General features: G+C 49.9%; 2 protein-coding genes across 2 annotated transcripts in view; one reads left to right on the forward strand and one right to left on the reverse strand.

Moving 5' to 3' along the window:
- Positions 1 to 4,377: 4,377 nt before the first annotated feature.
- On the reverse strand, positions 4,378 to 5,494 carry LOC144728740 (insulinoma-associated protein 1-like). The gene is made up of 2 exons (XM_078608347.1): positions 5,427 to 5,494; positions 4,378 to 5,198 (listed from the first exon to the last, which is right to left on the reverse strand). The coding sequence occupies exons 1-2, from the start codon at positions 5,492 to 5,494 to the stop codon at positions 4,526 to 4,528; spliced, it is 741 nt and encodes a 246-aa protein (XP_078464473.1). The 3' UTR covers positions 4,378 to 4,525.
- Positions 5,495 to 10,055: 4,561 nt separating this feature from the next.
- Positions 10,056 to 15,476, forward strand: part of LOC144728833 (tubulinyl-Tyr carboxypeptidase 1-like) — a 29,054-nt gene continuing 23,633 nt past the window's right edge. The window contains exons 1-2 of the mRNA XM_078608517.1: positions 10,056 to 10,681; positions 12,560 to 12,852. Of these exons, the coding sequence (XP_078464643.1) occupies positions 10,612 to 10,681; positions 12,560 to 12,852 (363 nt within the window). The 5' untranslated portion in view covers positions 10,056 to 10,611. The remainder of the gene's footprint in view (positions 10,682 to 12,559; positions 12,853 to 15,476) is intronic.

Genomic DNA, 15,476 nt, shown 5'->3' on the forward strand with positions numbered 1-15,476 from the left:
TTTCAGCAGCGGACAGGCACTGCCTGGTGCATGATTGATGATTAATGATCGGGGAGTCACGATGCATACGGCAGGGTCAGCAACAGTTCTACATGCTTTAAGTATTGTGCTAAACACGTACAAACGTGCACTCCTCAATTTTCCACCAATTATAATTATTTCGTTGTAATTAGTTCCACTTACTAATACATACCGTTAATGCTGTCGTATATGGTACTGCTGCATTACTTAGTGCACTGCCCTACGAACCTAGCGGCGACCTGAGTTCAATTCCCGGCCAGCCGCACTGACCAGCGTGGTGAAGTATGGTTCAACCCCCATGATCGACACGGTGCGGAGGAGACGCATTCATCCAGCAGTGGATTGATAAAAAAAGGGGCTGTAAATTCAAGGGAAAAACTACGGATTCCAGCCAAACGCATATGTCAGTTGGGTTCTTTGTTTTCTTTTAGAACACGCGACCGTTAAGCCGTTAAATTACCCCGCCCGCCCAGGCACATTATCCATAGCGATCACCCCACACACACCCCACCCCTGACAATATAAATCCCCCCCCCCCAACACACACAGCTCTTTTCCGACCCCCCCCCATGCATCACGCCTGACACTCGACACCACGCCTCGCCACGTGTCTCCAGCCCCTCCCATGCAATGATGATTCGATGACTCGCGTTCCTGGCTCAAATCTCTTTTTGCCGCACCTCCGATTAGCACGGCTGGCTACGTACGGTGCGAAATAAGTTCAACGTACATAATAATATAACCACAATCAACAAATTCTGTATCCGCCCAGCCACCACTACCGTGTCCAATCACCAGCCCAACCGTCACCACCACCACTTCATCCAACCAGCCCAACCACCTCTTCCAGCCATCATCCCAACCACCAGCTCAACCGCTAACATTTCTATAACCACTAACACAAACACCACCAGCAGCAACACCTCCCATCAACACCTGAACCATTGCTGCTAACCACGTCCCGAACATCAGACACCCTAATCACTGCCAACCCTTCACCGTTATTGTCCCCAACCACCTCCAACTACACTAATTCCAACGATTACTCCCAATTCATTCACCACGACCCAACACCACACACACCACCACCATCCTTAATCCGTAACCAAAACAATGATGCCCCGTCTAGCCTTAACAAACTATTGGGGGAAGTGCTGCGAACGAGCACATATGAAGACCGACACGGCACAAGAGGGGATGAGTAGCTAGCACCACGCCTGACCGCCTTTATCTCCCCCGTGGCGATATTTACACGACCTCACCAGGTACTCATTTAAGGCTTATTCGACCTATGAAAGGCCCAGCACGGGTTCAGACAATCGTCACTGATATTGGCCGAACTTTGGGCCGCCGGATTTTCGCGCAGCGTGCTGACCACTACACCATCAATCCCCATAAACCATTAGCCACCGCCACCAATCAAGATTATCACAAAACACCTCCAACTTCAAACAACCCCACTGCCAGCTACAACTACCAACGACAAGCTCCCTCCCCACCTACATCCACCACTAATCCCCCAAACCACAACTTTCGACCACAACTTTCAACCACCACCTGTCCTTAAATTCCCTCTGTATCTCACTGGGGACCCGGGCACGTGGCACTCCCGGGAGAGGCCTTGGCCATCTGCCACATACGCCCCCCCCCTCCTATCTCTTTCTCTTTCCCTCTGTGTCCCTCTGTCTCTGTATTTCTCATCGTCTCTAACCTAATTGCCACTGTCTTTCTCTCCCTCTCTTATCTCACCTCATTTTCCTTATCTCCTTCTTAGATGTCTTTGTGTCTGTCTGTCTGTTCTTACAAATATATCGTCCTCCATTCGATGTCTTTCTTTTTCTGTAGATCTCTTCGTCTCTGTATATTTTCAGAGCGTTATCTCTGCGTTTCTCTGTATATATCTCTTATGTCACATGTCTCTCTTCGCGTCTCTCTTTGTCTTTTTGTTTCTTTCTCTATCTTCTCTCCCTTGTTTCTGTGTCGGTCTGTGTGTGTTTCTTCTTGTGCCCCTGTGTCTGCGTGTGTCTTGCTCTCTGAATATATGTCGCTCTCCGTAGCTATAACCTCTCAATAACATCGGTAACATACAAAGGTAGTGCTTACTTTGACATTATGAGCACCGCAATAGACATCAGCGTCGTTTTCGGACACAGTTACACAGCAAACGGAATGGAAAGGGGGTACAAAGGGGGGGGGGGGCACTAATATGGTGGAAGGGGGGCTTAAACAAAACTGGGCTTGGGCAGGATGATGGCTGGTGGTCGAGACTAAGGACGAAACGGAAGCCAAAGGATGGAACGTACCCGAGGCATGACCACCGTGGAGATGGAACGATTAAATCAGGACCTATATTGATTGTCGCATCGCAAGACAGTGAGAGATGGCGACAGCTTGGAGAGACATTCATCCAGCAGTGGGTAGGTGTTGAAAATGCCCTTATTCGACCCTTTAAAAGGGGGTGGAATCACCTGCATGTACTCGACCTCCACTGGTGATATTGACCCTCATCGGAAGGACGTTTGTGACAACAGCTGTCATTGGCTCTGCCATTCCACGAGCCGTTGTCGCGCATTGTCGGGTTCTGCTTAATGAATGACAGTGACTTGACCTTGCCAATGTGGCACCCTGACCTCTGCGCGTCCAGACGCCTTCTCGTGGCCTCCTGCTATCGCACACAGTAACCTCTGCTCGCGCACAATACACGGCTGCCCCACACACTCATTCACCCACACACTCATCCACACACTCATCCATCCACCCGCTCATCCATCCACCCGCTCATCCACCCACTCATCCATCCACCCGCTCATCCACCCACTCATCCACCCACTCATCCATCCACCCGCTCACCCACCCATACACTCACCCACCCGCTCACCCACTAACTCATCTGCCCTCCCACCGCCCCTTGTATGCGTGGACGTTCTCCTCTGGTACTCCGGTATCCTCCAGGATGCACTCGCCCAACCGCTCACCCATTCACCCGCTCACCCACTCACCCGCTCACCCACTCACCTGCTCACCCACTCACCCGCTCACCCGCTCACCCGCTCACCCACTCACCTGCTCACCCACCTACCCCTCGCCCACGACAAACATCTCCCTATAGCCTCAACAAACTGTTGGGGCAAGTGCTGTTAACGAGCACCTATGAAAGCCGGAATGGTACACGAGGGGGTGGGTGGCCAGCACCACGCCCGATCGCCTTTGTCTCCCTAGTGGCGATGTTTACACACCGCACCAGGTACGTATTTGTGGCCGAGTCGACCAAGGGGAGGCCCATGACCGGTTCAAATGATCGTCACTGGTGTTGGCCGTGAGCGGGAATCGAACTCCGGTCGTCGGGTTTGTAGCGCAGCGCGCTAACCCCCCCCCCCCACTCCCCCACCTACACAACAACCGCCTTTTGCTACTAAGCGGCGGTGATATCACCATGGCGCTTGTGCCAGGCTAGGTGCACCACCTACACACCCACTCGCACACGCACCTACTCACCCACCAGCCTACCGCAGCTTCACGTGACACCTCCTTGTATGCGTGGCCTCCGGTTTCCACTCCTTGTGTGCAAGACGCTGCTTCCAGTTGCAAATGGAATTTTCACACATCCCAGTTTATGACCCTCCCGAAAAATGATTGAGACCAGGTGACGTTGACGTCGATAAGTAGATTAAATTATCATTACAGTATTAACATATACTGCAGAGAATGTCACCATACAGCAATGCATACAAACCGCATCAAAGTAGAATTTTATCAAAAGGTACATTTATTGTATTGCAAGCAAATTCTGACAAAAAAATTAATAAACCTTCATCTAACGCAGATTCAAACAGTATCAACAACTTGGAGCATTACATACAAGAGCATAAACATGATCAAGTTCACGCTTTTCAGTTCATATCAAAGCCTGAGATGTGTTTTTTCAAAGGAAGATGATGATGATAACGAATCGCATCGACTGAAACATAGCTTTAGAAATCAGCGTTAGAAGAAACGAATACACGATAGATAGAACGAACAAACGGAAAGAACGAACGAAATAATACAGAACCCATGTCGGAACCGAGCAAGTTATAGGCGTCGTCTGGAACTGCGTGAGGCCGTGGGAGTGTCTGCGTCGGCGTCGTGAAGTGGCTCCGGGCGCTGGTAAAACCCGGTCTGGAACTCAGCACAAACCCCCCGCACCACCGAACGATTTCCGCAAAACCTCCCGAACGGCTAAGCTCGGCTCCGAACCAAAGAGCAGCTTCGGGCAGCTTTGGACAATATGCGGCGCTGTTTGCGCATCGCTCGCAAACTTCTGCTGCTGCAGCTGATGCTGCTGCTGTTGCTGCTGTTGCTGCTGCCGAGGTCGCTGTCCCTGGCGATGGTCCTGTCGCTGTCCTTGATGCTGCTGCTGCGCACGCTGCACTTGATGGTGCTGCTGCTGCGCACGCTGCACTTGATGCTGCTGCTGCTGCGCACGCTGCACTTGATGGTGCTGCTAGTGCTGCTGCTGACCACGCTATACTTGATGGTGCTGCGGACGCTGCTGTCCTTGGTGCTGAAAGTCGCCGTGCAGGGCGGCCAAATGCTTCAGCAGCGAGTCGCGTTTGCTGAAAGTTCTGCCGCATCGCGGGCACTCCAGGGCGAGCCCTCGCCGCCGGTTTTCCTTCACCTCGACCTCGTCGTTGCCGAGACGCGGTCTGTGCCACCGGCGGTGAGAGGCCAAGTTTGCCGAGCAGCTGAAGCTCTTGTCGCATTCGGGGCACGTGTAGAGCACACGGACGATGCGCGAGCACCCGTGCCGAGCGAGCGCCGATGGGTCCTCGTACGACAGCCCGCACAGCTGGCACACGAAGCTTCCCACCGAGGCCGTGGGCTCGACTCGGCACCAGGGTGGTTCCGTGGTGATCACGAGACCCAACACGGGTGAGGACAGCGCGTCCTCCACCAATTTGGGCTTCTTCGTCTTCTGATTATTGGGCGCGCTGTCGCCCTGGCACTTGTTCACCGGCCTCATCCTCTTATTCTCGAATTTCTTCGCAGAGATCTCCTTCAATGCCGGCACAGGCGGCAGGGTAAGAGAGCTGATCTGTGACGTCGAGTCGAGGTCGCCAGCCGATATGTTCCGCTGGCCACCACCGCCACCACCATCGTCCTCGTCGTCGTCATAATCGTCTTCTCCGGCCACGTTGCTCCGTGGAAGAGGTACGGCGGGGGAGAGATCCACCACGGACAAAAAGGGGGTACATGCAGGAATGTCCCCACGCGCACGGTATGCGTGGACTGCTCTTGCTGCTGTTCCTGTTATTTCTAATTCTGCTGCTGTTGCTGCTTCTAATGCTGTTACTTCTGACGCTCTTGCTACTGCTGCTGCCTCCGCTCGAGGAGTTTCTCCTTGCTCTGAATGATGGAACCCGCACAATTCCCATCTGTGCGCCGGCGCCACCGCGCGCTCTTTTCGCCGCTTCACCAAGAAGCCGCGAGGCATCGCGGCTGCCTCCTCTTGCCAAGTTGCAAACGCGAGCTCTGGGGAGACGGAACGAGGTGCCCAACAACTGCAACGGCCGAACGGAGGAGTGGCGGGGGGCGTGGCAGGCAGGTTGGGGGCGGAGTCATCAAGTCGATCAGACACTATCTCGACTATTCTTTGGGACTTTCGGTAAAGTCACGTAGAGAGGTTAAAAGAAAATTACCAAAAATATATTTTTGTTATTTTATTTTAACCTATCTACGTGACTTTACCGAGAGACCCAAAGAAATATGAATTCCTGCAGTCATGAAAGCTTTAAGTCAAGACTACCTCGTACCTTACCCGATACCCGGCTACCCTTACCCGGCTGGGTACGGGTACCCGTTTGCGACCCTGGTGCGTCCGGGTACGGGTAAGGAATCAAAACCCGTTTGCGACCTCTGCTGCAGCCCCGGAGCCGCATGCGGCTCCTTAAGGACTGCCTCGTGACTCGTTATTTATTCATTGAACGAATTCGAAAAAAAATGGCTCTTCTTATTATTTTGCTTTTGCCGACCCGTGCTCGAGCAAAAACCATTGAACCGACTCGCCAATGAACCACGAGCCCTCCTCTCAACTCGAGGCAGCTATTCAACGGAACACGAGTTATTTCCCGAGCCTTGAGTCGACTTGTCGGGTCAGACAGTGCCGGATTATCCTAGTAGCAAAAGTAGCATATGCTACGGGCCCCGCACGTTGAAGGGCCCCGTGCTAAATGCTTTCAAGCTATCAATTTCGATCTTGATTTGAAGCTTCTATGTCAGCAGTTCTCCTGCTGTATCTGTTCCACCTGTTGCTTGTGTTGCGATCGAAACGTCGTGATTTATTTTATTTTATACCTACGTGACTTTACCGAAAAAATCAAAGAGTACTATCACTTTCGGTTCAGTGATTCTGCACTTGCTCTATTACGAGAGTAATATACTGCCTTCAACTTTTATTAACGATTGGGTGTTTAAGGTTAGCGATTTGTCGTATTATCTGGCTGTATAGCAAATGAAAAAATACAATTACTTTATACTCTTTGTTTTTTTCGGTAAAGTCACGTAGGTAAAAAATTAAAATAAATTAACTCACGCCGTTTCGGAAGCAACACAAGCCTCCGTCATCAGTGTAACTTCCCTTCGGCGGTTAATTTATTTAAAAATGTTACCTTCGTGACTTTACCGAAAAAAACAAAGAGTATGAATCCTTGCAGTCACGAAAATTCCAAATCTAAAACAATTACTTTACTATGCAAGTAAAACATTATAATATGTACGTGTTTTTTTAGAGCCCCTTTGTAACACGTTACAGGCCCTGCACTAGCTTCATCCGGCACTGGGGTCAGACACCAGTGCTTTCCCTTTGTCAGTGGCGAATCCAGCCCCAATGAGCCACCCATCAACGAGTAGCAGCTCCACTTCTTACCCTCGCCGATTAGCCTGCAGCCATGTCCTAGGTCAGCGGTGGGGAACCTTTTTTTCTGCCAAGGGCCATTTTGGATATTTACAACATCATTCGCGGGCCATACAAAATTATCAACTTCAAAATGAGCCTGTTATATTTGGTCAAACATTTAATTAACTCACTACTATTGTGATGGCTGGAACTGCTTCTCTTTGGTGAGGCGTGTGATGTTAGCTGGTATTGATGATGTTGCTGCTACTCGCAACTGCTTTTCCAGGTTTGCTCCTAGATTTATTGATTTTCGAGTCCCGCCTGCGGTTGCCTTGGCAGGGCCAGACCCAAATGATTTCGCTGGGCCTTATACGGCCCGCGGGCCGGACGTTCTCCACCCCTGTCCTAGGTGAAAGCACGGCAAACCCGCGGCTCCGCAGCCGCATCCCGCTGTTGAAGGACTGTTTCATGACAGTTATTTACGAATGACCGCATGCATTGTGGCTCTTGAAATATCGAGGGGATTGTTACCGAATTAGAAAAAAAAAATTCGTTACTTTGGTTGCCGCCCTCTGTCCTAGATGTCACGTTCGACTGCACTTGGACCCACGATTTACATGACCACCGTGTGAATCGTCGCCCTCACGGTGATTGATTACAGGGGTGCACCGATGCATCGGTTCATCGATGGATTATTGAGATCACTCAGCACGCGTCCAATCACGTGTGCATTACTATTGATTAGCGCGCATCATATCACAATACTTAGACATACGATCGATTCCTGATTCGAATCACGACCCTGAATCGTAATAATTGAATCTTTACAACTCCCATTTGATGGATGGTGACAATGAAGAACAGGTGATGATGATGACGATGATTGAGGGCGGGTGATGATGATGATGGGTGGTTGATATTGCTGATGAATATGATGGAGAACTAATGATGATGTTAGACGGGTGCTGATACTATAAACGTGATAATGGAGAACGGGTGACGATAAACCGTTGATGAAGAATGTCCATTGTATTTAGGAAACTCTCACTGACGAGTCCGCTTCAGAAGGGTCTTTCCTCGGCTACTGGATCTGTGCCATTAACACCACCCCCACGTTATGATCACGGTCACCCATCCCAGGTCTCTCTTACAAAGAGGGAGGGGCCACGAATACCCCCACCCTCCACCCACTGACCAGAGGTCGCAAACGGGTTTTGATTCCTTACCCGTACCCGGCCGCACCAGGGTCGCAAACGGGTACCCGTACCCGGCCGTACCCTGTACCCTACCCGTACCCGGCCGGGTACGGGTAGGGTACAGGTATCGGGTACCTGATTGCGACCTCTGGGATGAAGCCATGTTGCAGGCGTGGGTGGGTTGATTCTAGGAACTTGAATTGTGAGAAGAGACAAGACGTTGGGAAATGAGTGACAAACAGTTACTCACCAGTGACTCACGGTCTAACCGTACCCGGCCGCACCAGGGTCGCAAACGGGTACCCGTACCCGGCCGGGTACGGGTAGCCGGGTATCGGGTAGGGTACGGGTATCGGGTACCCGGTTGCGACCTCTGCCACTGACTGGCCAATTACCTGGCTAAGATCCCGTTATCGCTAGAGGGCGGTGTTCACCAGAGAGTAGGGACAGGGATGCATAATACAGGTTGTTGGGGTGTTTTTTAGGAACGAACAGGTATGACCGAAAGGATTAATGACCTTCCTAAACCGATTTTTATTCCACCAGGTAAGGCTCACTGAGCTATACAGATCTTTTTCAAAGGCGACCTGGCCACAAATGATAGCTCAACGAAGTGGCTCATCATGTGTAAATGTGTAGCGGCCAAATACTCGAAACGCGTGTTCTCTGTCTCTCTCCACGGGGAAAGAGAGAACATGCAACTCCAAATATACAGGCGACAGGGTCAGGATCGAACCCACGACCTCCTTCATGCCTCCTGCATGCCTCCTCCATGCCAGGGGAGGGAGTTAACATATTTCCACCGCGGCGCCCATTAATATCGACACGTCCATTGAACCATGAGTTTAAGTGTGTTGTTATCGATTCTAGCAATCTGTATTCCATTTCGTTTTATAGGTACGACCAATATTACGGCGTATGATTCGATTATTTCGGAGTAGGTAGTGTAGGTCTCATGTAAAACATAAATATTGTAACCCTACAACACCCGACAGAGCCAATTAAATCAAATTGTCACGTGGGCAAATGTCAATTGATTTGGATTTTCGGCAAACCGGAGGAATGTTGAAAAGGAAGCACATTTTTGGACAAAATTGTAAAAATGTATGTTCAATTTCATACGTTTAGGGACAATGATCGGAATGAGCGAAACAACGTGGCACGCAGTAGAGACGAGAGGTCGAGACAGAGAGTGCAGGACACAGTACACACGAGACAGCCACTGCAGACATTATTCCACCAACACTCCACAAACCACCACCACCAGCCCCCACCGCCAATTCCGGGCTCAGCTGCAGCGCGTTCGCCACTTGTTCCAGGGAAGGGTTTACACGGTTCGAATGCAGCGGCCGCCCTGGTTATTACTGCGGGCTTAATATTAACCGTGAGAAAAAACCCACATTACAACGCGCCGTCTGCTTTTGGCTTCACAGGGGACGTTACAGATCTCCGTGACATCCTTCGCAAGCGGTAGGCCACCTTGTGCCTGCGTCAACGGGGCAAATTTGCCAAATTTGAAAGAACAACAAAAAATACACAGCGAATGACTCAAAGCACACTGATCGCCCCCTACACTGCGAGCAGAAGCAAACTTGGCAAGACCCTCCTAAGCCAGAGCCACGCGACTCGACGAGACAGACTTTGCCTTCGGTTAAAACCAGCGTACGCTGTCACAACAACAACAGCAACAACAACAGTAAGACGACAACATCTTGGAGGGGAGGCCGGGTGCGTACAAATGCACCGTCGCAGTGGATTCATTATAATTTTATGGTGATGTCATGCCCGGTTCGGAGGGGAGTGGACGATGATCGCGTCGAGGAAGCGCCGACCCGACCAATGGAGCAGTCGGGGCATTCTGAACGTGGCGAGCGTCACGGCCAATAGTGGAGGCTGGAAACGCCCTGCCGGCCCCATCAGCTGTTCGCTGGGTTGCTGTTGGATGCCCCCCCCCCCGTGCATTTTTTTGTGCGTTAAATTTGCTGTATACAACGCCGCCGGCAGGCACGCATAGCCTGTAAGACACACAGCCAGCCAGCCAGCAACAGCACACATCATAGTGGGGTAGCCGCATGTTGCTCGGCAGAACGTATACAGATCCGTAGCCTGTACAACAGCACACACACACATAGTCAGCCAGCAACAGCACACATAGCGGAGAGCCGTAGCCTGTACAATACACACACACAGTCGGTACAGCGCGCACAAGCTATACAAGAAGAAACACAGCATATAGAATAGACGCAACCTGTACAAAATACAGTACACACACAACAACCATCGCAACATACACACGGTAGATATGAGACGTAACATATACAATACACAGGTCATACCAAATGTAGCTTCAGTTCATTAGACGTTGCAGCATTGATACATGTGTATTACATGCCTACAGGCACACATATACACACACACAGATACACGTAACTTGCCGTGCGAGTGTAATATTACATTCACGTGTCAAAGTGTGACTTTGACAAGAGAGACTGGTAGGCTGTGGATATTAATGATTAATGAATGAACAGTCGGTGGTTAAAGGGTTGTGCGTACCCGGAATGTTGGTGTGACTCTACCGCAGCGGTGACAGGTAGGTGGGGAGCTCTAAGAGTGTACCACACAGCCACACACATTACACACAATCAACACAGACACCATCACACATACATCACACACACTCAACACACACACACTCAACACACACACACTCAACACACTCACTCACTCAATACACACTCAGCACACACACACTCAACACAGACACTCATCATCACACATACATCACACACACTCAACACACACTCACTCAACACACACACACTCACCATCACACATTACACACACTCAACACACACACTCAACACACTCACTCAACATACTCACTCAACACACACCACACAGCCATACACAACACACACACTCAACACAGACACTCACCATCACACACAACACACACACTCAACACAGACACTAACCATCACACACACTCAACACACACACTCACCATCACACACACGCAACACACACACTCAACATCACACACTCAATACACACATACTTCACACACATACAACACACACTCAACACAGACAACACACACACTCAACACACTCACTCACTCAACACACACACTCAACACACACACTCACCATCACACACTCACCATCACACACACACACTCACCATCACACACACACTCACCACACACACACTCACCACACACTCACCACACACTCACCACACACACTCAACACACACACTCAACACACATACTCAACACACACACTCAACACAGACACTCACCATCACACACACTCAACACAGACAACAAACACACTCAAAACACACACACTCGACACACACATCACACACACTCAACACACACAGACAACACAAAAAACCACTCAATACACATCATACACTCAATGCACACACACAACAGACACCACACACTCAATGCACACACTCAACACACTCAACACAAAGAACACAAAAATACTCAGTATAGTACACACCACACACTCAACACACTAAACACACATCAAACCCTCAACACACATACTACACTTAACACAGAGAACACAACACACACACGCGAACACACATAACACACTTAACGGCCACACTCAACCACAGATAACACAAACACACTCAATATACATCTCACAATAAAACACACAGACACAACACATATACACACATTCTAGATTTGAAGCTTTCGTGACTGCAAGGATTCATACTCTTAGTTTTTTCGGTAAAGTCACTTAGGTAAAAATTTAAATTTAAATTAATAAAAATAAAATAATAAAAAATCACGACGTTTCGGAGGCAACACAAGTCTCCGTCATCAGGTGGGACCGTCACAGCCAGCTGTGACGGTCCCACCTGATTTTTTTTTATTTTTATTAATTTTAATTTCATTTTTTACCTACGTGACTTTACCGAAAAAACTAAGAGTACATATACACAAACTCAACACACACACACACAACACGTACACACAAATTCGACAAACACACAACACACAGAGGGACGGGCCTGGGACGTCGTGGGAGGTGCAAGACACAGAGACCTCCTCCTCCTCTCACTCCTCCTCCCAGAAATTAAGTTGACAAAGAGAAATCCAGACTCGCAGACGGACACCGAGAAGCACAGAAAGACAAACCACCAAGACCCTGGTCGGATACACACTGACAGACACAGGAGGCACTTAAGACACTGGCAACCAGAAACAGACGCACAGACACACACAAAGGCAAGCGGACACCGACAGAGACCCACACAGATAGATACATTACATATACAGAGACACAAAGACAGACGGACACGCACAGGCACCCATACACAACGATACACGCAGACATACAACGACAGGCAACACGGGCAAACAGGGCAAAAGCGGCACCAGCAACGATGCCAGGAGCCAGAGATCGATCTGCGGTCCCCTCTAAAGCGGACGTGTCTGCAGCTCCACAGCAGGAGCGGGCGGTGATGGAGGAGGAGGAGGAGGTGGTCGTGGTGGTGGAGGAGGTGGTGGCAACTCGTCGACCTGGCCCAGCCGAGGAAGGAATGAGCGCTTCTGGGGACGAGGATGACAACAGTAGGGAGGGAGTGGGTGGCGGGTCCCTCTTCTACGTGAACAGGAGCGGCATCCCACTGGACAAGAGCACGTGGGAGCGCATGTGGAGCCACGTGGGCCGGGTCCATCCCGGAGGCAAGGAGATGGTTCGGAGCATACGGCAGTGCACAGAGCTACCCAAGGTGTGTTGAGGTGGGGGGGGGGTCACCTGGGTGCGTGTAGGGGAGCGGTAGTGTAGCGGTTAGCGCGCTGCACGCTCACGGCCAACAACAGTGACGATTATTTGAACCCGTCTTGGGCCTCGCCTAGGTCGACTCGGCCTCAAATGAGCACCTGGGTGGTGTGTAAATATCGCCTCTGGGGAGACAAAGGCGGCCGGGCGTGGTATTGGCCATCAAACTTTTTGTGTGCTGTGCCGTCCTTCATAGGTGTTCGCTCACAGCACTTTCCCTAAGAGTCTGTTAAATGCTACGTGGGGAACGTTTGGTGAGGGGTGAGTGACACTCAGAGGTCGCAGCTGGAATGGCGAGATTGGTGATGTGTGGATGGGTGGATGGGTGAAGGAGGTGATCAGGTGGGTGGGTGGGTGAGTGAGATGGAGAGGTCGATGATGTGGGTGATTGAGGGGCTTTGTTGGGTGGTCGGTTATGGGGTTGGTGGTGATTGGGTGGGTGGTGGTGGCAGAATTTGTGACGTTGATGGAGTTGGTGGTGCGGATGGAATGGATTTGTTTGTGAGACACAGTGACGGTGTTTTGTTGCGGATAGCGATTAAGGAGGTTTCGATGATGGGACACACATTCAGAGAAGGATCGCAGAGCCTGTCAGTGACATGTTGATTGAGTTGATCTTGTGATGATGGGGTCGGTGTTTGGAGGTGTCAGTGATGGGGCAGTTGGGTCAGTGATGTACTGAGGAGCTTGTAAGTGCTTTGAGGCGTTAATCGAGTTGGCTACTAGGTAAGGCCCACCCACTGGCCACAAATGCTTGCTCAATAAAGTGGCTTATTACGTGAAAATGTATAGCAGCCAAATATGATAAATGCATGTTGAGTCTAAATGTGGAGGGAAAAACCGGAGGACCCGGAGAAAAATTCCACGCAACCACGGGGAGAACATGCAAACTCCAAATATACAACAGGCGTCAGGGTCGGAATTGAACCCACGACGTCGTTCATACCAGGCGAGGTAGTTAACATCTCACCGCCATGGCACGAGGTAATGTGATGGTGCGATCAGCGACATATTGATAGTCTATAGTAATTCCTTTGATGGTTTTTGTCATTTAAATTATGCCGAATTTCCACGTGGTAATGGATCAATCTAATTAAGCTAATTGTGAGAGTGACAGGGCTGATGCAACGTTCATCGTTGATGCTTTGAGTTTTGTAAACCAGGGGCGCGGTCGGTCATCATTGATTTACGAATGCCAGTTGCATGTTGATCATTGTTCAAAGAGGCTCATTACGGGACTCTTGAGTTTCAAAGTCATGGTGGCCAAGTGACTTAGAAGTCAGAGCACTGAACCTTCACCGTGTGAGACCCTGGGTGCAAATCCAAGTTTCATTCACCCGTGATTAATCCGGGCTCTCAAGTGTATCGAGCCGATGGTCCCAGCCTGATCGGCAATGACTGCACAGGAAATACCAGAATCTGAATCTTTATTTAGACTGGAGAAATCCGATGAGCTTCGGAGCTGTTTTTCACAGATGTCCACTATGGGCTGGTCAGAAAGTGGCAATACGCCCCCCACATTGCAATAAATTTGGTTCTGTACTTCATAAAGCGATTAAAGTCCATCTCTTGAGAATTAAATGTATCAGATCGACTGTCGTGCGGCGAGCGTTAATCTGTGTGGAGGAGCAAGGTGGGAAAGTGGTGCCCCATCACGTCTGGCCCTGAGGTCACTCGAGATCTCAGAGGTGGCTCTGTGATGGCTGCTTCTGGGGGCCTTTCGCTCGTAAGTTACAAAGGGTGACGAGGAACTATCCTCGTCGCCCTTTGTGACTTTCGCAGTCATTCGGGGGTGATGTCAAAGTTGATAGCTACAAGTTTTAACGAATCTAATTATTGCCTAGGTATATGAAATGCTTGGGTAATATTATTTGCGTTTTTGGAGTTTTGTTGTGGTCATTATTCAAACGGCCATTTTGGTCATGGCACCTCGTAATTCCACGATTGCAGGTTGTACGTTTCAGACGCTGTAAAGATCGGGGTCAAGTTTTTTTGTATTTGAAAAGGTGAGAGCTTTAGAGGCCAGGAATAGTCTCTTTTGCAAGAGTGACCCGGGGCATTAGCCTGTCCGTAGGGGGCAACGATTGCCACGGTGTACGATCCCAACGGAGTAATTTGTGGGTAATACTCATGCGTGCAACCGTGAAGTGGCCTTGACTGTAACTGTGATAGTTAATTTTGATTAGACCACCGTTCTTGTGACGTGAGACATTCTCTTAAAACACATGGTTGTCGGACGCACGCATACGAACTGACGCTTTCATCCATGCTGGGTCGACGACGATGCATGTAATTTTGTGTCCGTGTCAACTGCATGCCATAAATAAGCCATATTTTCTAAACCTACAATTACCTTTCAAATGTTATGCCCCGTACGTATCATTAGGGTGACTTCGAAATGGTGACTGCAAGATTGCCGGATTGTGTGGGACGTGTCCTGCTGTGTTGTCCCATCTATTATTAAGAAGCAATTGCGCAGAACCGGCCAATTAAGGGTGGCACATTAGTTGGGGATGCTGCTGCTGCTGCCGCCGCCGCATTGGCAATGGTACACAGGCACAGTTAACAACAAGA

Source organism: Lampetra planeri, chromosome 30 (assembly GCF_965212315.1).
Source record: "Lampetra planeri chromosome 30, kcLamPlan1.2.h2, whole genome shotgun sequence".
NCBI classification, from domain to species: Eukaryota; Metazoa; Chordata; class Hyperoartia; order Petromyzontiformes; family Petromyzontidae; genus Lampetra; species Lampetra planeri.